The sequence below is a fragment of the Engystomops pustulosus genome, chromosome 3 (genome assembly GCF_040894005.1).
Source record: "Engystomops pustulosus chromosome 3, aEngPut4.maternal, whole genome shotgun sequence".
NCBI lineage: Eukaryota > Metazoa > Chordata > Amphibia > Anura > Leptodactylidae > Engystomops > Engystomops pustulosus.
Genome location: NC_092413.1, coordinates 229,235,034 through 229,257,210, shown reverse-complemented (window position 1 = coordinate 229,257,210; position 22,177 = coordinate 229,235,034). Strand labels below are relative to the sequence as shown.

At 45.5% G+C, this 22,177-nt stretch overlaps 1 protein-coding gene across 1 annotated transcript; it reads left to right on the top strand.

Moving 5' to 3' along the window:
- Positions 1–577: 577 nt before the first annotated feature.
- Positions 578–21,680, top strand: LOC140122763 (fucolectin-like). Its single transcript, XM_072143959.1, has 5 exons — positions 578–596; positions 10,981–11,039; positions 12,567–12,650; positions 13,940–14,237; positions 21,424–21,680. Exons 2-5 carry the CDS (start codon positions 10,982–10,984, stop codon positions 21,584–21,586), a joined length of 603 nt encoding a protein of 200 aa, XP_072000060.1. The 5' UTR covers positions 578–596; position 10,981; the 3' UTR covers positions 21,587–21,680.
- The last annotated feature ends 497 nt before the right edge of the window (positions 21,681–22,177 follow it).

The window sequence follows — 22,177 nt, the reverse complement described above, 5'->3', positions numbered from 1 at the left end:
AACACCACAGATAACACAGTGATATCTCTGAGTACAGATCATGTAGTAGATGTGTCCTGCAGTCCTATGTAACACCACAGATAACACAGTGATATCTCTGAGTACAGATCATGTAGTAGATGTGTCCTGCAGTCCTATGTAACACCACAGATAACACAGTGATATCTCTGAGTACAGATCAAGTAGTAGATATGACCTGCAGTCCTATGTAACACCACAGATAATACAGTGATAACACAGGGGGGTAATAAACCTCCTAATAGATAAGTCCCTCAGTCATCATCCATCTATCATATTACCTCACACATAAGCGTCTTATAGTCGTTTCTTATATTAACCAATCAAAGCTTAGATATCATATTAATGATCAGTGACAAAATACAAGCTGAGCTCTGATTGGATGCTAGAAGCTGAGCCGTGATTGGCTGCTTTCCCCCCAGTAGATTGCACTTTGATAAATCTTTATGTACATAAGTCTGGATCAGCTCATTGACATTTCCCCCAATCAATAATTGTGTGGGCTGAGGTCACCCAGGACTATATAAGAGGCTCCCATCACCTCTGGGGATACGGCTGGTGAATATCCCTACAGCAAGGTAAGATCTCCCTGATATTAGTTATTAGCACAGGATCTGTATGTTATGGGGGGAGCTGCCCGGATGTAGCAGAGTCTGTAACTACAGATGTAGCAGAGCTGGTAGTGCTGGAATATATCCTGTATACATTGTATCACACAGGTGCAGCTATTAGTAGTAACCTGTGCAGTGTCATGTGTAGGGGTCAGGGTAGTGGGGGGCTCTGGACAGCACTGCTGGGGGCTCTCATACTGGAAGAACTTTACATACATAAATACAGCACAAGAACCAAGAATAGACTTTGGGCCACATGTATCACTCGTTTTTTCTGTTGTTTTTGCGCCTTTTCATTCAGGCGCACCGTTTTTGCGCCATTTTTGCGACTAAACGCCAAACTAGCCGCGCAGCAAAAATAACCAGCTTTCCCTCATCCATCTTACCAATCCAGATGTTTTGCTGCGCCTAATGATATTCATTACTTGCAACTTTTTAATTTAGGTGCAAAAACGGGCGCAAAAACACTCCAGCAGAAAGAAAGCACTGAGCCCCTTTGCAGAACAGCTCATTTCTAGCAGCAGAGCTCAGCCAGACACTGCAGACACTAGAACAGATAATACACACATTACATACACTACAGACACTAGAACAGATAATACACACATTACATACACTGCAGACACTAGTACAGATAATACACACATTACATACACTGCAGACACTAGTACAGATAATACACACATTACATACACTGCAGACACTAGTACAGATAATACAGACATTACATACACTGCAGACACTAGTACAGATAATACACACATTACATACACTGCAGACACTAGTACAGATAATACACACATCACATACACTGCAGACACTAGTACAGATAATACAGACACTACATACACTGCAGACACTAGTACAGATAATACAGACATTACATACACTGCAGACACTAGAACAGATAATACACACATTACATACACTGCAGACACTAGTACAGATAATACACACATTACATACACTGCAGACACTAGTACAGATAATACAGACATTACATACACTGCAGACACTAGTACAGATAATACAGACATTACATACACTACAGACACTAGTACAGATAATACAGACATTACATACACTGCAGACACTAGAACAGATAATACACACATTACATACACTGCAGACACTAGTACAGATAATACAGACATTACATACACTGCAGACACTAGTACAGATAATACAGACATTACATACACTACAGACACTAGAACAGATAATACACACATTACATACACTACAGACACTAGAACAGATAATACACACATTACATACACTGCAGACACTAGTACAGATAATACACACATTACATACACTGCAGACACTAGAACAGATAATACACACATTACATACACTGCAGACACTAGTACAGATAATACAGACATTACATACACTGCAGACACTAGTACAGATAATACAGACATTACATACACTACAGACACTAGTACAGATAATACAGACATTACATACACTGCAGACACTAGTACAGATAATACATACATTACATACACTGCAGACACTAGTACAGATAATACAGACACTACATACACTGCAGACAATAGTACAGATAATACAGACATTACATACACTGCAGACACTAGTACAGATAATACAGACATTATATACTCTGCAGACACTAGTACAGATAATACAGACATTACATACACTACAGACACTAGTACAGATAATACATACACTACATACACTGCAGACACTAGTACAGATAATACAGACATTACATACACTACAGACACTAGTACAGATAATACAGACATTACATACACTGCAGACACTAGTACAGATAATACACACATTACATACACTGCAGACACTAGTACAGATAATACATACACTACATACACTGCAGACACTAGTACAGATAATACACACACTACAGACACTAGTACAGATAATACAGACATTACATACACTGCAGACATTAGTACAGATAATACAGACATTACATATACTGCAGACACTAGTACAGATAATACAGACACTACATACACTGCAGACACTAGTACAGATAATACAGACATTACATACACTGCAGACACTAGTACAGATAATACAGACATTACATACACTAAAGACACTAGTACATATAATACAGACATTACATACACTGCAGACACTAGTAAAGATAATACAGACACTACATACAGTGCAGACACTAGTACAGATAATACAGACATTACATACACTGCAGACACTAGTACAGATAATACAGACACTACATACACTGCAGACACTAGTACAGATAATACAGACATTACATACACTGCAGACACTAGTACAGATAATACAGACATTACATACACTAAAGACACTAGTACATATAATACAGACATTACATACACTGCAGACACTAGTACAGATAATACAGACACTACATACACTACAGACACTAGTACAGATAATACACACACTACAGACACTAGTACAGATAATACACACATTACATACACTGCAGACACTAGTACAGATAATACACACACTACAGACACTAGTACAGATAATACACACACTACATACACTGCAGACACTAGTACAGATAATACAGACATTACATACACTGCAGACACTAGTACAGATAATACAGACATTACATACACTGCAGACACTAGTACAGATAATACAGACCTTACATACACTGCAGACACTAGAACAGATAATACAGACATTACATACACTGCAGACACTAGTACAGATAATACAGACATTACATACACTACAGACACTAGTACAGATAATACAGACATTACATACACTACAGACACTAGTACAGATAATACATACACTACAGACACTAGTACAGATAATACATACACTACATACACTGCAGACACTAGTACAGATAATACACACACTACATACACTGCAGACACTAGTACAGATAATACACACATTGCATACACTGCAGACACTAGTACAGATAATACAGACATTACATACACTGCAGACACTAGTACAGATAATACAGACATTACATACACTACAGACACTAGTACAGATAATACATACACTACAGACACTAGTACAGATAATACACACACTACATACACTGCAGACACTAGTACAGATAATACACACACTACATACACTGCAGACACTAGTACAGATAATACACACATTGCATACACTGCAGACACTAGTACAGATAATACAGACATTACATACACTGCAGACACTAGTACAGATAATACAGACATTACATACACTGCAGACACTAGTACAGATAATACAGACCTTACATACACTGCAGACACTAGAACAGATAATACAGACATTACATACACTGCAGACACTAGTACAGATAATACAGACATTACATACACTACAGACACTAGTACAGATAATACAGACATTACATACACTACAGACACTAGTACAGATAATACATACACTACAGACACTAGTACAGATAATACATACACTACATACACTGCAGACACTAGTACAGATAATACAGACATTACATACACTACAGACACTAGTACAGATAATACAGACATTACATACACTGCAGACACTAGTACAGATAATACAGACATTACATACACTGCAGACACTAGTACAGATAATACACACATTACATACACTGCAGACACTAGTACAGATAATACATACACTACATACACTACAGACACTAGTACAGATAATACACACACTACAGACACTAGTACAGATAATACAGACATTACATACACTGCAGACACTAGTACAGATAATACACACATTACATACACTGCAGACACTAGTACAGATAATACAGACACTACATACACTGCAGACACTAGTACAGATAATACAGACATTACATACACTGCAGACACTAGTACAGATAATACAGACACTACATACACTGCAGACACTAGTACAGATAATACAGACATTACATACACTGCAGACACTAGTACAGATAATACAGACATTACATACACTAAAGACACTAGTACATATAATACAGACATTACATACACTGCAGACACTAGTACAGATAATACAGACAATACATACACTACAGACACTAGTACAGAAAATACACACACTACAGACACTAGTACAGATAATACACACATTACATACACTGCAGACACTAGTACAGATAATACACACACTACAGACACTAGTACAGATAATACACACACTACATACACTGCAGACACTAGTACAGATAATACAGACATTACATACACTGCAGACACTAGTACAGATAATACACACACTACATACACTGCAGACACTAGTACAGATAATACACACACTACATACACTGCAGACACTAGTACAGATAATACACACATTGCATACACTGCAGACACTAGTACAGGTAATACACACATTACATACACTGCAGACACTAGTACAGACATTACATACACTGCAGACACTAGTACAGATAATACAGACATTACATACACTGCAGACACTAGTACAGATAATACAGACATTACATACACTACAGACACTAGTAAAGATAATACACACACTACATACACTGCAGACACTAGTACAGATAATACAGACATTACATACACTACAGACACTAGTACAGATAATACAGACACTACATACACTACAGACACTAGTACAGATAATACACACACTACAGACACTAGTACAGATAATACAGACATTACATACACTGCAGACACTAGTACAGATAATACACACACTACATACACTGCAGACACTAGTACAGATAATACAGACATTACATACACTGCAGACACTAGTACAGATAATACAGACATTACATACACTGCAGACACTAGTACAGATAATACAGACATTACATACACTGCAGACACTAGTACAGATAATACAGACATTACATACACTGCAGACACTAGTACAGATAATACAGACATTACATACACTACAGACACTAGTACAGATAATACAGACATTACATACACTGCAGACACTAGTACAGATAATACACACACTACATACACTGCAGACACTAGTACAGATAATACAGACATTACATACACTGCAGACACTAGTACAGATAATACAGAGACTACATACACTGCAGACACTAGTACAGATAATACAGACATTACATACACTGCAGACACTAGTACAGATAATACAGACATTACATACACTGCAGACACTAGTACAGATAATACAGACATTACATACACTACAGACACTAGTACAGATAATACAGACATTACATACACTGCAGACACTAGTACAGATAATACACACACTACATACACTGCAGACACTAGTACAGATAATACAGACATTACATACACTACAGACACTAGTACAGATAATACAGACATTACATACACTGCAGACACTAGTACAGCTAATACAGACACTACATACACTGCAGACACTAGTACAGATAATACAGACATTACATACACTGCAGACACTAGTACAGATAATACAGACATTACAAGGAAAGGGGGAGCTGGGGCACAGGAAGAGGACAAGGGGGGTGCTGGAGGCTACGGGGGGGCTGGAGGCTACAGGAGAAGGAAAGGGGGGGGCTGCGGCACAGGAAGAGGAAGAGGACAGGGGGAGCTGGAGGCTACAGTGGGGAGCTGGAGGCTACTGGAGGAGGAAAGGGGGAGCTGGGGCACAGGAAGAGGACAGGGGGTGCTGGAGGCTACAGGGGGGGTTGGAGGCTACTGGAGGACAGGGGGGGGAGCTGGAGGCTACAGGAGGACAGGGGGGGCTGGAGGCTACAGGAGCAGGACTAGGGGGGCTGGAGGCTACAGGAGGACAGGAGGAGGCTGCTGGTGGGCAGGAGGAGGCTCGTGGGGGACAGGAGGAGGCTGCTGGGGGACAGGAGGAGGCTGCTGGGGAACAGGAGGAGGCTGCTGCGGGACAGGAGGAGGCTGCTGGGGGACAGGAGGAGGATGCTGGAGGACAGGAGGAGGAGGCTGTGGACAGGAGGAGGATGCTGGAGGACAGGTGGAGGCTGGGGACAGGAGGATGCTTGAGTAGGCTGGGGGACAGAAGAAGGCTGGAGGGCAGGAGGAGGAGGCTGGGGGACAGGTGGAGGCTTCTGGGGGACAGGTGGAGGCGGGAGGAGGCTGCAGGAGGACAGGAGGAGGAGGCTGCAGGAGGACAGGAGGAGCAGGCTACAGGAGGACAGGAGGAGGAGGCTTCAGGAGGAGGAGGCTTCAGGAGGAGGAGGCTACAGGAGCACAGGAGGAGGCGGCTGGGGGACAGGTGGAGGCGGCTGGGGGACAGGAGGAGGAGGCTGGGGGACAAGAGGAGGCTGCAGGAGGAGGAGGCTTTAGGAGGAGGCTGCTGGGGGACAGGTGGAGGCTGCTGTGGGACAGGAAGAGGAGGCTGGAGGACAGGAGGAGGAGGCTGGAGGACAGAAGGAGGAGGCTGGGGGACAGGAGGAGTAGGCTGGAGGACAGGAGGAGGAGGCTGGGCGACAGGAGGAGTAGGCTGGAGGACAGGAGGAGGAGGCTGAAGGACAAGTGGAGGCTGGAGGACAGGAGGATGCTTGAGGAGGCTGGAGGACAGGTGGAGACTGCTGGGGGACAGTTGAAGGCTGGAGGACAGGAGGAGGAGGCTGGGGGACAGGAGGAGGCTGGGGGACAGGAGGAGGAGACTGGAGGACAGGAGGCTACAGGAGGAGGCTGGAGGACAGGGGGCTACAGGAGAAGGCTGGAGGACAGGGGGCTACAGGAGGAGGCTGGAGGACAGGGGGCTACAGGAGGAGGCTGGGGGACAGGAGGAGGAGACTGAAGGACAGGAGGATGATAGAGGGGGAGGACAGAGGACAGGAGGATTCTGGAGGGGACTGTGGGACTGGAGGACAGGTGGAGGATGCTGAAGGAGGAGGCTGGAGGACAGGAGGCTACAGGAGGACAGGGGGGGCTGGAGGCTACAGGAGGACAGGGAGGGCTGGGGCACAGGAGCAGGACAGGGGGGGCTGGAAGCTACAGGAGGGCAGGAGGAGGCTGCTGGTGGGCAGGAGGAGGCTGCAGGGGGACAGGAGGAGGCTTCCGGGAGACAGGAGGAGGCTGCTGGGGAACAGGTGGAGGCTGCAGCAGGACAGGAGGAGGATGCCGGAGGACAGGAGGAGGATGCTGGAGGACAGGAGGAGGCTGCTGGGGAACAGGTGGAGGCTGCAGCAGGACAGGAGGAGGATGCCGGAGGACAGGAGGAGGATGCTGGAGGACAGGAGGAGGATGCTGGAGGACAGGAGGAGGAGGCTGGGGACAGGAGGAGGATGCTGGAGGACAGGTGGAGGCTGAGGACAGGAGGATGCTTGAGTAGGCTGGGGGACAGAAGGAGGCTAAAGGGCAGGAGGAGGAGGCTGGGGGACAGGTGGAGGCTGCTGCGGGACAGGAGGAGGAGGCTGGGGGACAGGAGGAGGAGGCTGGGGGACAGGAGGAGGAGTCTGAAGGCCAGGAGGATGCTTGAGGGGGAGGTCGGAGGACAGGAGGATTCTGGAGGGGACTGTGGGACTGGAGGACAGGTGGAGGATGCTGAAGGAGGAGGCTGGAGGACAGGAGGCTACAGGAGGAGGCTGGAGGACAGGGGGCTACAGGAGGAGGCTGGAGGACAGGGGGCTACAGGAGGAGGCTGGAGGACAGGGGCCACAGGAGGAGGCTGGAGGACAGGAGGCTACAGGAGGAGGCTGGAGGACAGGAGGCTACTGGAGGAGGGCAGGAGAGAGGGAGGCTACAGGAGGAGGCTGGAGGACAGGAGGCTACATTATGAGGAGGATAGAGAACAGGGACCACACCATGTGAGGAGGGGTGGGGGTAGGGGTACAGATAATATTATGTGTAAGTTTGGGGAGATAAATAAAAGTGGAAAAGAAATGTCAAGGGAGGATAAAATTAAAGATGGGTTTTATATGTTGCAGATTTGCTTTATGGGATATTATACGGGTCCATGGGGGTGGGGGAGTGGCCAAAGTAAGGGGCACTGTACTATGTGGGGACCGTCAAGGTTGATATTATACTATGCTTGTGGGTGGGACAATGGGCGTGGTTTAGAAAAGGGGGAGGGGCTTTTGTCCCTCTTTCTCTTGTCCAAAAGTTGGGAGGTATGCACCTCTGTTCCGTCTCCTCCAGTAGATAGTGTCCTCTGTGAGAGGGGCTGCTTCCTCTGCACATGAGGTGGTAGGGGACCCCTAGGAGCCACTGTCAGCACTTCCCTGGTACACAGAGGCGCGGGAATTGTGGGCGGGGCCTCATCAATGAGTGAAGGAAGCGGAGGACCTACTGTACTGAGCTGTGCAGCAGCTTTTACTCCACCTGCAGCGCTGCACAGTTGACAGTCATTCTGTGGCTCCACACTAATGTTGCTCTCTATTGAGCCTGCCGCCCCCTCCTACTGACATGTTTTAACATGACATGTCTAGTCTCAGACTGGCTGCTCTTTACCAACATCAGTGGCCTGCATGATGCCGCCCTCATTGACCACCAGAGGGCGCCGCCTGAGCCGAAAGTAAACATGTAAACTTTATTCAAGGGGATGTGTATGTTGTGCTGGAACACGTGGTGGGCGATAAAAGAATAAACCGTAACCAGTAGAAATTTTACTACAGGAAAAAAAAGTGCTGAGCAGTAAGATGCTACTGATCAGCCATCGGTTGTTGCAGCGCACGCACAAGATGGATTATGTGCGCAGAAAAAACAAGAGAAAAAGCTGCAGTATAAAAAGTTACTGCAGCGAAAAATGCCAACCAGTGATGTCTGTCACCGATCTGCACAAAACTGAGCAAAAAAACAAAAAAAACCCTCCTGTATAAAAAACAAAAAGCTGAAGCTAAAGCTGATCAGTGCCCGGCGTACAGGATGCAACCACGGAGGTGGTGCAGGGGACAAGGCGAGAAAAAAAAAAACTGCCACAAAAACTGCAGGACGCACACAGGGGGAGGGATCAGGAACAGGGATTGGGATAGGGAAATTAAGGATCACACACACACAAAAAAAATAAGATGACACAGGAGTGAGATCTTACTGTAGCAGTCGCAGCAGCAATTGCGGATCACACTGGTGGTGCCCAGAAAGGTGCCAGCCAGCAATTCTAGAGGGTCCAGCAACACAGGGGGGTGATATACACTGTTCTGCACGCTGTCTCACACTAGAATGAGTGATCACTAATTTGAACTTCCCACCTGAAATCCGATTGGCCGTTCTGTACAGATCGGCCAATCAGATGTCTATGGGAGGTGGCATGATGCCACCAGACATGCCCCCTAACGATGATGATTGGTGCTGTCCTAGACAGCACAAGTCATCATCCTGTGTTAACCCCTGCATGCCCCCTGATTATGTTTACTGCTGCTATTGGCTGGTCGCATCGACCAGCCAATAGCATCGATCGTGAAATGGGGGTTGCCACGAAACCCCTCTGGTACGGACTAATGTGTGTCTTTAAGTCACTAGTCCGTAAGTGTGTGTCGTTAAGACTAGTGCACGTCGTTAAGTCACTTTCCGCCGTGCCGTACTAATACTGCACAAGTCGTGAAGGGGTTAATACCATACCCAAGGCCGGCACATAAAATAGCACCAGAACTAAGATTACTACATGAAATGATTAACAGAACCAGGCTGAATACATAGATACAGCACAAGAACCTTCTGCAGACTGTATATATACAGCACCAGGCTTTGTATATTAATACAGCAAAGAACAAGGTTTAAAGTATAAGTGCAGCACCAGAACCAAGCTCATAAATATAGCACCAGAAACAAGCTCAGTATATTAACACAGCGACAGAAGCAGGCTGACCACAGAACTACAGAACCAGGACCATGATCAGTACAGAAATAGAATCGGGTTCAGAAAGTAAATATCACCAGAAAAAGATCAGACCACACATATAACAGAAGAACCAAGCTCAATTCATATATACAGTACATGAACCAGGCTCAGTACATACTATTAACTTTGTACATAAATACAGTACTAGAACCAGGCTGAGTACATGATACAGCACCAGAACCAGGCTGAGTACATGATACAGCAGCAGAACCAGGCTGAGTACATGATACAGCACCAGAACCAGGCTGAGTACCTGATACAGCACCAGAATGACTTGTAATGTACATGTTCCCCAGACCAGCCAGTATTGGATCATTGTAGCAGCGCGGGGGCTATTATATATGACAGGTCCATCTATTAGCGTTACAGCCTCCATTATCAGGACTGATAGTATTACTGGTTCTGTTACTTCCCGGATCAGAGGTGGAATTAGGCGTCACATGATCTGTAGGTGACATTAATGGTGACCAGGATGTAGGAGGGTCTGAGGGATAACATTGTACAAACATTGTAGAAATATAGAGAATATACATAGACCTCGTCTTCTGATATCAGGACATGTTCTCATCTGCAGGATGAAGCTTCTGCTCCTCGTGGTCCTGGTGTGGACGGCGTCTGATGAGGCTTCTGCAGGTTCAGTAACTTCTCTCCTCAGCCGCTTTATAATTATATCCTCCTCTAATATCAGTGATAAGTAAGATATGTGGGAAGAGCGGTGGGAGAGGAGCAGCACAACATCTGGTTTGGAGTCTCTTAGTGGTTGGGTCTTGTCTGGGGTCTCTGCTCTTTGGTCTGGGGTCTCTGTTCTTTGGTCTGGGGTCTCTGTTCTTTGGTCTGGGGTCTCTGTTCTTTGGTCTGTGGTCTCTGTTCTTTGGTCTGTGGTCTCTGTTCTTTGGTCTGGGGTCTCTGCTCTTTGGTCTGGGGTCTCTGTTCTTTGGTCTGGGGTCTCTGTTCTTTGGTCTGGGGTCTCTGTTCTTTGGTCTGTGGTCTCTGTTCTTTGGTCTGTGGTCTCTGTTCTTTGGTCTGTGGTCTCTGTTCTTTGGTCTGGGGTCTCTGCTCTTTGGTCTGGGGTCTCTGCTCTTTGCTCTGGGGTCTCTGTTCTTTGCTCTGGGGTCTCTGCTCTTTGGTCTGGGGTCTCTGCTCTTTGGTCTGGGGTCTCTGTTCTTTGGTCTGGGGTCTCTGTTCTTTGGTCTGGGGTCTATACTTGTTAAGGACATCTGATCCTGGTTCTCTATTCTGTGCTCTGGTTTGGGGGTCGGTGTTTGTACAATGTCTGATCCTGGGTCTATATTCATTCCTTGGTTTGGGGTCTAGAGTATCTGATCGTTAGTCTTTTTTTTATTTTGTGATCTGGTTTGGGGGCTGAATTCATTTAGCAGATCTTTTCCTGGTCTCATAATTATCTGTGTCCTAGGATCCTTATTTATTTAGGATGTTTGGGGTCTACATTTATTTTGTGGTTTGGGGGTCTATAGTTACTTAGGGTTTCTTATCCTGGCTTTCTACTTATTCTGTTTTCTGGTGTGACTCTGTATGTGTACGGGGTGTCTGATACTAGGTCTACATTTATTCTGTGGTTTTGGGGTCTGTACTTATGTTATCTGATATTGGGTCTCCTTTCAGTTTGTGATCTGGTTTGGGGTCTGTATTTGTTTAGGGCTTCTTAACCTCTCACTTTTTATTTTTTCATTTTGGGTGTCTTAATATCTTCATTAGTCTCGGATCTTTATTTGTTTAGGTTGTTTGATCATTTGTCTCCATTTATTTTGTTGCCTGGTTTGGGGTCTGAATTTAGACAAGGTGCCCATTACCAGATCTATATTTATTCTGTGGTTTTGGGGTCTGTACTTATTTTATCTGATATTGGGTCTCCTCTTCTTTCCTGATCTGCTTTGGGGTCTCTATTTGTTGATGGTGTCTGATCCTTAATCTCTATTTATTCCCGGGTCTGGTTTGGGGTCTGTATCTGTTACGATTGTCGGATCTTGGTTCTCTCTTTATTCTGCCATCTGGGGTCTGTATTAGTTGTGATGTCCATCTAGAATCTGGATCCATCTAATGTTTGGCTGATGGGGTCATTTCCATCCCCTGAGACTGAGGCCATGACCCGTGTAATTCCTGTGTCCATGGATGATGATGTCACTTTATATTTCTCTTTAGATGCAGTAAACGTCAGAGATTATGAGAAACCTGATCTGATCAAGAAAAAAGCAGAACCGGACTTATCCTCAATCCAAGAAAAATGTAAATTACAAAAATGCTTAAATCAATTTAACCCCTTAACGACCTTAACGGCTTGTTTTCTGCATAATAAATTGCACTTCATAGTAACAGTATTTAATATTCCATGCCGTGTACTGGGAAGCGGGAAAAAAGCCAAATGTTGTGAAATTGGTGAAAAAAACCCATTTTCTTGTGGGCTTGGATTTTACAGCTTTCACTGTGCACCACAAATGTCAGGTCTACTTTATTCTTTGGCTCGGTGCGATCACGGAGATAAAACATTTGTGTAGGTTTTATAATGTTTTTATACATTTACAAAAATTAAAACCTCCTGTACAAAAAAATTATTCTTTATTTTGCCATCTTCTGGCGCTAATAACTTTTTCATACTTCGGTGCACGGAGCAGTGGGTGGTGTCATTTTTACAGCCTTTTGATCACTTTTTATTGAATATTTTATCAAAATTTTTTATCATATTTTGATAGATCGGACATTTTGGGAAGCGACGATACCAACATGTTTATATTTATATCAGTTCTTGGGAAAGGAGGGTGATTGGAATTTTTAGGTTTAATTTAATTTTATTTTACTTATTTATTAATATTTTTCCAGACCCCCTGGGGTACTTTAACCCTAGTTTGTGTAATTGAGCCTTCCATATACTGCTATACTATAGTATGGCAGTATATGGGGATTTTCCACACCATCTATTACAATGTGCAAATCACACATTGTAATAGATGGGGAAAAAATTAGACAGCCTCGGGTCTTTGTACGGCTGTCATGGCAACCAATCGCCACCCCCCTGGTGACTTCACAGGGGGCAGTGATCAAATCCAACATGGCAGCACCCATGCACCACCAGGATGGAAATGAGTCAGGCATCTTTGTCGAGGCATTTTTCAGGGTTTGCAAGCAAACGCCCACCTTGTATGGAGAGGGTGCAGCCCATGAACCCTCTCCCCACACCCGCAGCTGACGTGTAAAGGTGTATTATGTCCTCAGTTTTTCTTGGTGGTCTGGTGGTCAGGAAATGAGGGGTTTGCTTGTGTTAATCAATTGTCAATTAAGCTGAAAGTCTGGAATTTATGTCCATGTCTATTATGTAACAATGACTTGAATACGTTTTAGTTAACAGGTAAAAAAAATCTAAATTTGTGCTAGTGTTCAAATAGTTATGGACCTACCTGTACACCTCTATATAGCCCTATAGAGAACACAGCGATGGTCCAGGATTCATGATGCTGTTCATCCATCTCTATGTATAACTGATGATGTGATCACTTTTCTTGTTTCCTCTTCCTTGATAGATAAGAATCTCGCTCTTCATGGTCGACCCACAATGTCATCCATTTATAAGGATACCGATTGGGGCTATTTGGGAATGGCAGTAAATGCAATAGATGGAAACCCAGACACCGACTTGTATCACGGATCGTGTTTTCACACACACAGAGAATTGTCTCCCTGGTGGAGGGTGGACCTGCTAGAGTCCTACACAATTCACTACATAACAATCACTAACAGAGATGCCTACGGGAGCAGGATTAATGGTGCAGAAATCCTTGTCGGAGACTCTTTGACCAACAATGGAAACAGCAATCCAAGGTGAGCCTCAGCCCTTATTGCTGTCCAGGCTTTGTTAACATTTTTTTACTTATTTAACTTGTCACAGGTGCTCCTCCGACCCACATCCCGGGTTGCAGACGCACCCATGCTCCTCTCCATGCCCCCGGAACCCCGGGACTGCTCTCATCTTTCTTCGATCCAGCGCTTACGGAGATTTAAAGGGCCAGCATGCCAATAATTCATAGTATCATAGTATCATAGTATATTAGGCTGGAAAAAGACGCAAGTCCATCAAGTCCAACCTAAGAATTAAATAAATGTTTTATCCCCATAACCCGTGATATTTTTTCTCTCCAGAAAGGCATCCAGGCCTCTCTTGAACATGTACATAGAGTCCGCCATAACAACCTCCTGCGGCAGAGAGTTCCATAGTCTCACTGCTCTTACAGTAAAGAACCTTTGTCTATGGTGATGGTAGAATCGCCTCTCCTCTAGGCGTAGAGGATGTCCCCTGTCTATGGTGATGGTAGAACCCCCTCTCCTCTAGGCGTAGAGGATGCCCCCTTGTCCTGGTCACAGGCCGAGGTATAAAAAGATCTTTGGAGAGATCCTTGTACTGTCCGTTCAGGTACATTGTAATGAGGTCTCCCCTCAGCCGTCTTTTTTCTAAACTGAATAATCCCAAATTTTGTAATCTGTCATTGTATTCTAATCCCCCCATTCCCCTAATAATCCTGGTTGCTCTCCTCTGCACCCGTTCCAGCTCTACTATATCATTTTTATACACTGGTGCCCAAAACTGTACACAATATTCCATGTGTGGTCTGACCAGGGATTTGTATAAGGGCAAAACATTGGGGGTCATTTATTAAGGGCCCGATTCGCGTTTTCCCGACGTGTTACCCGAATATTTCCGTTTTGCGCCGCTTGTACTTAAATTGCCCCGGGATTTTGGCGCACGCGATCGGATTGTGGCGCATCGGCGCTGGCATGCGCGCGACGGAAATCGGGGGGCGTGGCCGAACGAAAACCCGACGTATTCGGAAAAACCGCCGCATTTAAAAACCGAAAATGTGTCGCATAAGGACCGCTTACCTTCACCTGGTCCAGCTCGGTGCATTCCGGCGCGATGAGTTTACTTTCAGCGCAGCAGCGCCACCTGGTGGACGGCGGAAGAACTACCTTATTAAATCCCGGCCGGACCCGAATCCAGAGCGGAGAAGCCGCCGCTGGAACGCGAATGGACCGGGTAAGTAAATTTGCCCCTATGTCTTTATCATGAGAATCTATTCCTCTCTTGATACATCCCATAATTTTATTTGCTTTAGCAGCAGCCGCCTGGCTCTGGTCACTAAAATTAAGTTTTCCATCCCCAAGTCCATTTCAGCTCCAGTTTTACCAAGTAATTGACCGTTTAGAACATAATTATACTTTTTGTTTCCAAGTGCATAACTTTACATTTATCTACATTAAACCTCATCAACCATTTCTCTGCCCATCCCTCAAGCTTCCCCAATCCCTCTGTAATGCTAAACTATCGACCTCAGTATTAATTACTTTACGCAGTTTAGTATCATCTGCAAATATTGAAACTTGACTGTGTAAACCCACTACAAGGTCAGTAATAAAAATATTAAAAAAAAGTGGCCCCAATACTGACCCCTGTGGCACTCCACTGGTAACGTCAACCCAATCTGAGAATGTGCCATTAATGACCACCCTCTGTTTTCTATCACTAAGCCAATTACTTACCCAAATACACAGATTTTCTCCTATTCCCAGCAGTCTCATTTTATATACCAACCTTTTATGTGGCACGGTGTCAAATGCCTTTGAAAAGTCCAGATATACAACATCCACAGCGTCCCCCAGATCCAGTCTTGAATTTACCTCCTCGTAGAAACCAATCAGATTAGTCTGACAGGACCGATCTCTCATAAACCCATGCTGACGCTGGGTTATAAGGTTGTGCACAGTGAGATACTCGAGGACAGCATCTCTAACAAACTCCTCAAATATTTTCCCCACCACAGCAGTTAGACTCACGGGTCTGTAGTTTCCAGGATCGCTATTTGATCCTTTTTTGTATATTGGTACCACATTTGCTATGCGCCAGTCCTGTGGAACATAACCAGTCCTCAGTGAATCTTCAAATATTAAAAATAATGGTCTGTCTATCACGGTACATAGTTCATGCAGAACCCGGGGGTGTATGCCATCTGGCCCCGGTGATTTATCTATCTTAGTGGTTGCGAGGCGGCGCCGTACCTCATCCTGGGTTAAACTGTTGACATTCCAAAAAGAAATTACATTATTCCTCATTGTGTCTTCCACCAGGGGATTTTCCTGGGTAAGACAGTTGAGAAAGGGACATTCAGTAGATTGGCCCTTTCCTCATCTCCTTCCCCCATGACCCCCATGTTATTTCTAAGGGGACCCACACTCTCTGTTTTTAGTTTCTTATCATTTATATACTTAAAAAATAATTTGGGATTATTTTTGCTCTCCCTGGCAAATTTTCTCTCAGTCTCTATTTTTGCAGCCTTTATCTGCTTTTTACAGGATTTATTTTTCTCTCTATAATCCTGTAATGCCTCATCGCTACCTTCAAGTTTTAGCACCTTAAACGCCTTATCTTTCTCGCTTATTGCTTTCCTTACAAGACTAGTTAGCCACATTGGCTGTTTCTTGTTCCTCTTATGCTTTTTCCCATAATGTATGTGTTTCTCACAGGACTTTTTCAGAATATATTAGAAAAAGTCCCATTTTTTGGGGGGGCTTTTGTCTTTGAGAACATTATCCCAGTCTATGCCTTTAAGGTCTTCCCTTAGTTGCTGAAAATTTGCCCTCCTGAAGTTTAGAGTGTTGGTTGCCCCTTCCCTAACGTTCTTAGTAAAGCGTAATACAAAATCAATGATATTATGATCACTATTCCCCAGGTTCCCCCCAACCTGTAGTTTTGATACCCTAATTGGTGCTGACCAGCTGCCAATTCTGTTAAATTCCCTGCCGGATCTTTGTGCCTCAAAGCCTTAGAAAGCTTTTTGTTGAATTTCCGTTGTGACCCCGGTTCCGCTCCTGACTTCGCTCCTCCACTGCCTGCCTTGGCCTTTTGCCTTGCTCCTGACTCCAATCCTGTGCTGCCTGTTCTGACCTCCTGCCTGTCCCTGACCATGATGCTGTATCACGATTCTGTACTTCGCCTTGGCCTCCACCGCGACAAAGTCTCGCCTGTGGAGCGACCCGTTGGTACCACGCCACAGCAAGTCCAACCCGCTTTGTGGCTGGCTCTGGTGAAAGCCGGGTGCCACTTACATTTCGTTCCCAGGTGTCGTCTTACACCATTGTCCACGGTGGTACAGAGGATCCACTACCACTGATCCTGAGAGTAAGATCTGGCCATGGATCCCGACAAGGCTCCGCTTCCTGAACTGGCTGATCTTACCACCATTGTGGTCCAGCAGTCTCAACAGTTTGCCGTGCAAGGACAGCAACTCACCTCAACTCACCGCAAGAATTCACCGCCACCCTGCAGCATTTATTGGCTACTCTGCACCAGCATCCAGTACCGCCGGTACCACTCATTACTATGGCTGCATTGTCTAATGCTGAACCCAGGCTGCATCTTCCATGCCCTCCAAATATGATGGTGTTATGCAGTAGTTATGCAGCGGCTTCATTACTTAGTGCCCCCTACATATCGAGCTGATGCCTTCACAGTTTGCCACAGAATGGGCTAAGGTAGCTTTCATGATCAGCCTCCAGGAAAGCCCTGGCATGGGTTACTCCCCTCTGGGACAGGAACGATCCAGTCACGGCTACTCTCACCACGTTCCTCTCTGAATTCTGGTCTGTCTTTGAGGAACCTGCCCAGGCGTCTTCTGCTGAGACCGCACTGCTGAAGCTAAGTCAAGGGGACTCCTCTGTTGGAGACTGCGCGGTCCAGTTCAGTACTTTAGCCTCCGAGCTGGATAGGAATGAGGCGGCCTTGCTTGCTACTTTTAAAAAAGGACTGTCTGGTCAGATCAAAGATGCCTTGTCTGCACGGGACCTGCTGTCTACACTGAGTGGTCTCATCTCTCTGGCCACTCAGATTGACATCCGGTCTACCGAGCATTTTGAGGAGCAACGTCTGGAACAACCACAAGTCAGAACCCGACGTCTGCCCCGCCTGGCTCCAGTCTTCCAAAGACCACTTCAGCCATGTTCCGTGTCTGATGAAGAGGAGCCCATGCAGGTGGATAGAGCTCGTCTGTCTTCCAAAGAGCATTCCAGACTAAGACAGGAGAACCTCTGCCTCTATGTGCCAGCCCGGAGCACTTTCCTATGTCTTCTTCCCGCTCCTGCTCCCGTCCGGCCTGGAGTGCGTCCACGCTCCGTGCGCCGGCACTCAAAGATTTAAAGGGCCAGCGCACCGCTGATTGGCGCAGGCACTTCCAAGATCCCTTATAGGCCGGCTGTTCCCAGGATTCCCGGCCGTATCTTTGAGCTACCTTGCCTTAGTGAAAGCTTCCTGTGCTCCCTACGTTTATTCCTTGTTCCTGCTCTGCTGTATTCCTGTTGTGACCTCAGACCTGACTTTTGACTTCTGTATCTCTGCCACCTGCCCCGACTGTCTGCCTGTACCTGACCACGTGCCTGGACACCGATTCTGTACCACAACCTTGGCTTCCCCCGCGGGCTAGTCGCACCTGTGGAACGACCTGGTGGCACCCTACCGCAGCAAGACCATCCCGCATTATGGCGGACTCTGATGAAGACCAGGTGCCACTTAGATTCTGGTCCCAGGTGTCGGCTAGTACCATCTCCCGCGGTGGTCCAGAACCCTGACAACCATTAGATGCAATGAAACCTTTTTACCGATTCCTTGCTATTTTAGTGCCAAGAGGCATAAGATTTTTCAATTTCAATACATTATGATAGATCAAGTGCCACAATCCAGACGAGGGGGTAATATTAAACAATTATTGAGGCGTTGTGAGGCTTATTGGATTCCTCTACTTGACACACTGGAACTCCATATGATATTATGATATTGCAAACATATAGTAACTAAAATGCTTTTGTTTTCACTATATTATAATAAATATGACTTGAACATGGTTACAATATAATTTTTATTCTTTGCATTGATAATTGTGCAATTTGATGTATATTTTTACCTTTAGACACGGACTGTGAAGTATTTCACCTATTGAGCCTCCCTCTTGGTTACATCACATCCCAGCTGAAGTGTGCCTGAGGGTGTGATGTCATTAGTAGGAGATTTACTTGCCTTATATAATGAAGTGTCTTTATGTATGTTGATATCAGTTGACAAAGGCTTGTGGACGGGCCCGAAACGCGTCCTGATCCGGCTCCTTCTTTGTCTTTTTTACAAAAGAAGGAAGAAGAATCACTAAGCAGTGAGTGCCAGGATTTTTTCTTTCTACTGGTAACCACATACGGCACTGAGTTACCATTCAACAAGACAAGTAATAGATCAAAATTTGTGGCAGATTATATTTTTATAAGGTAACACCAAAAAATATCTTATATGTAAAAACAAATATTTTTTCAACTTTAAGCCTCTAACCTCTTTTAAAGCAAATAACTGTGAACACATTTTTTTTAAAAAAAAGCATTTCTCTTGAAAAATAAAGCCATAAAAATAATTCCCAAAAAATAGAACGTTAGAGACATAAAAAGTACACAAAAATTTGGACAAAACCTGAACGTGGAAATCACTGTGAGCCTGAACCGGTTAAAGAACTTACGCAAATGTGAGGCAATTCAGGACACTGAGAGGCAGGTAGGTTACAGACTAGAGATGAGCGAACATGCTCGTCCGAGCTTGATGCTCGTTCGAGCATTAAGGTACTCGAGACGGCTCGTTGCTCGGACGAGTATTTCCCCTGCTCGAGATCGAGCATTTAATTAAAAAAACACAGTGAAGAACAATGAAGAATAGAATAAAAACAGTGAACACAGGATCATTTAAGTGAAAAACACAGTAAAGAACACAGTGAAGAATAGATTACAGATGTTCGGCACATCTGCTTACTTGTCGGAAGATACGCGCGGAACGGTGCGAACAAAATAGTATGTGAAGAACAATATATATGTGTGAAGAACACATTGCAGAACACGGTGAGCAGGACAGAGACAACGAGGAGCAGCACAGAGACACCGGGGAGCAGCACAGAGACACCGGGGAGCAGCACGAAGACATGGGGCAGCAGCACGGAGACATCAGGCAGCGGCACGGAGTGGCACGGAGACATCAGGCAGCGGCACGGAGACATCGGGGCACGGAGACAGCGGGGCACGGAGACATCGGGGCACGGAGAGAGCGGGGCACGGAGAGAGCGGGGCACGGAGAGAGCGGGGCACGGAGAGAGCGGGGCACGGAGAGAGCGGGGCACGGAGAGAGCGGGGCACGGAGAGAGCGGGGCACGGAGACAGCTGGGCACGGAGACAGCGGGGCACAGAGACAGCGGGGCACGGAGACATCGGGGCACGGAGACAGCGGGGCACGGAGACAGCGGGGCACGGAGACAGCTGGGCACGGAGACATCGGGGCACGGAGAGAGCGGGGCACGGAGACAGCGGGGCACGGAGACAGCGGGGCACGGAGACAGCGGGGCACGGAGACAGCGGGGCACGGAGACAGCTGGGCACGGAGACATCGGGGCACGGAGACAGCGGGGCACGGAGACAGCGGGGCACAGAGACAGCGGGGCACGGAGACAGCGGGGCACGGAGACAGCGTATCTCCCGACAAGTAAGCAGATGTGCCGAACATCTGCAATCTATTCTTCACTGTGTTTTTCACTTAAATGATCCTATTCTTCACTGTTCTTCACATCTGCTAACTTGTCGGGAGATAATATACACGCGGAACAGTGAAGAATAGATTGCAGATGTTTGCATACATCTGCTAACTTATCAGAAGACATTCTTTTTCAATTAAATAACACATTTTATTCCCGAACCATGGTCCCTTTGAAAAATGCTCGAGTCTCCCATTGACTTCAATGGGGCTCGTTATTCGAGACGAGCACTCGAGCATCTGGAAAAGTTCGTCTCGAATAACGAGCACTCGAGCATTTTAGTGCTCGCTCATCTCTATTACAGACATTTCCTCCTCCCGATGTATATCAGTAATAGTAGAGCAGGGAGCGATGGCCTGGTATATGTATATATGTGTGATACGAACACTTACCTGTCATCCTTTCTGTCACAGGTGTGCTCTGGTGACTTCTCTCCCAGATGGAGGGACTCAGACTTATGCGTGCGGAGCAATGGTCGGGAGATACGTCAATATCGTTTTGGCCGGACAGACTGAGGTTCTTCACCTGTGTGAGGTTCAGATCTTTGGAGAGCAATCACCGGAGGTTAAAATCTGATGATAAAATAATGACAGCAATATAGTAACATTCCCAATAATCACTGCACATATAACTGCAAGATATCATGAAATAAAAGCTTCTGCAGATTCTCCGCCTAGTGTGTCATTTTTCACCTTTCAGGGATCTGCTCGACACAAAGTCAGACATTGCTTCTTGGGATTAAGGATGTGCAGCTCATGTCCGGCAAAAGATATTTCCCAATCCCCTCACTCCATCATTCCCTTCTCTCTGGTACCTTACTCTCTTCTTTTGAGCCAGTCTGTGAGGCAAAGGCTTTTCAATGGACAACCGGACTTTTCTTGCTGAAAATTATCCAAAAGGAGTTTATTTTGAAAAGTAAATTTTTCACAAAAGAAAGTCGATATATAATATAACGGATTCAATAGACATCAGGCTCTTGTAGTTCCACAGACCAGCAGAAATCTCCACAATTAAAATCCCCCAGATTGCTGCTCTGTGACACCTTTTATACAATTAAAAATTCCCATAATTCTCTGCAACTTCCCCTATAAAACACCAGAGCTGCTGCTGCCGCCTCTTATAAGGTCAGAGCAGACGCCCCACGCTGCAGGTGAGGAGAACAGAACA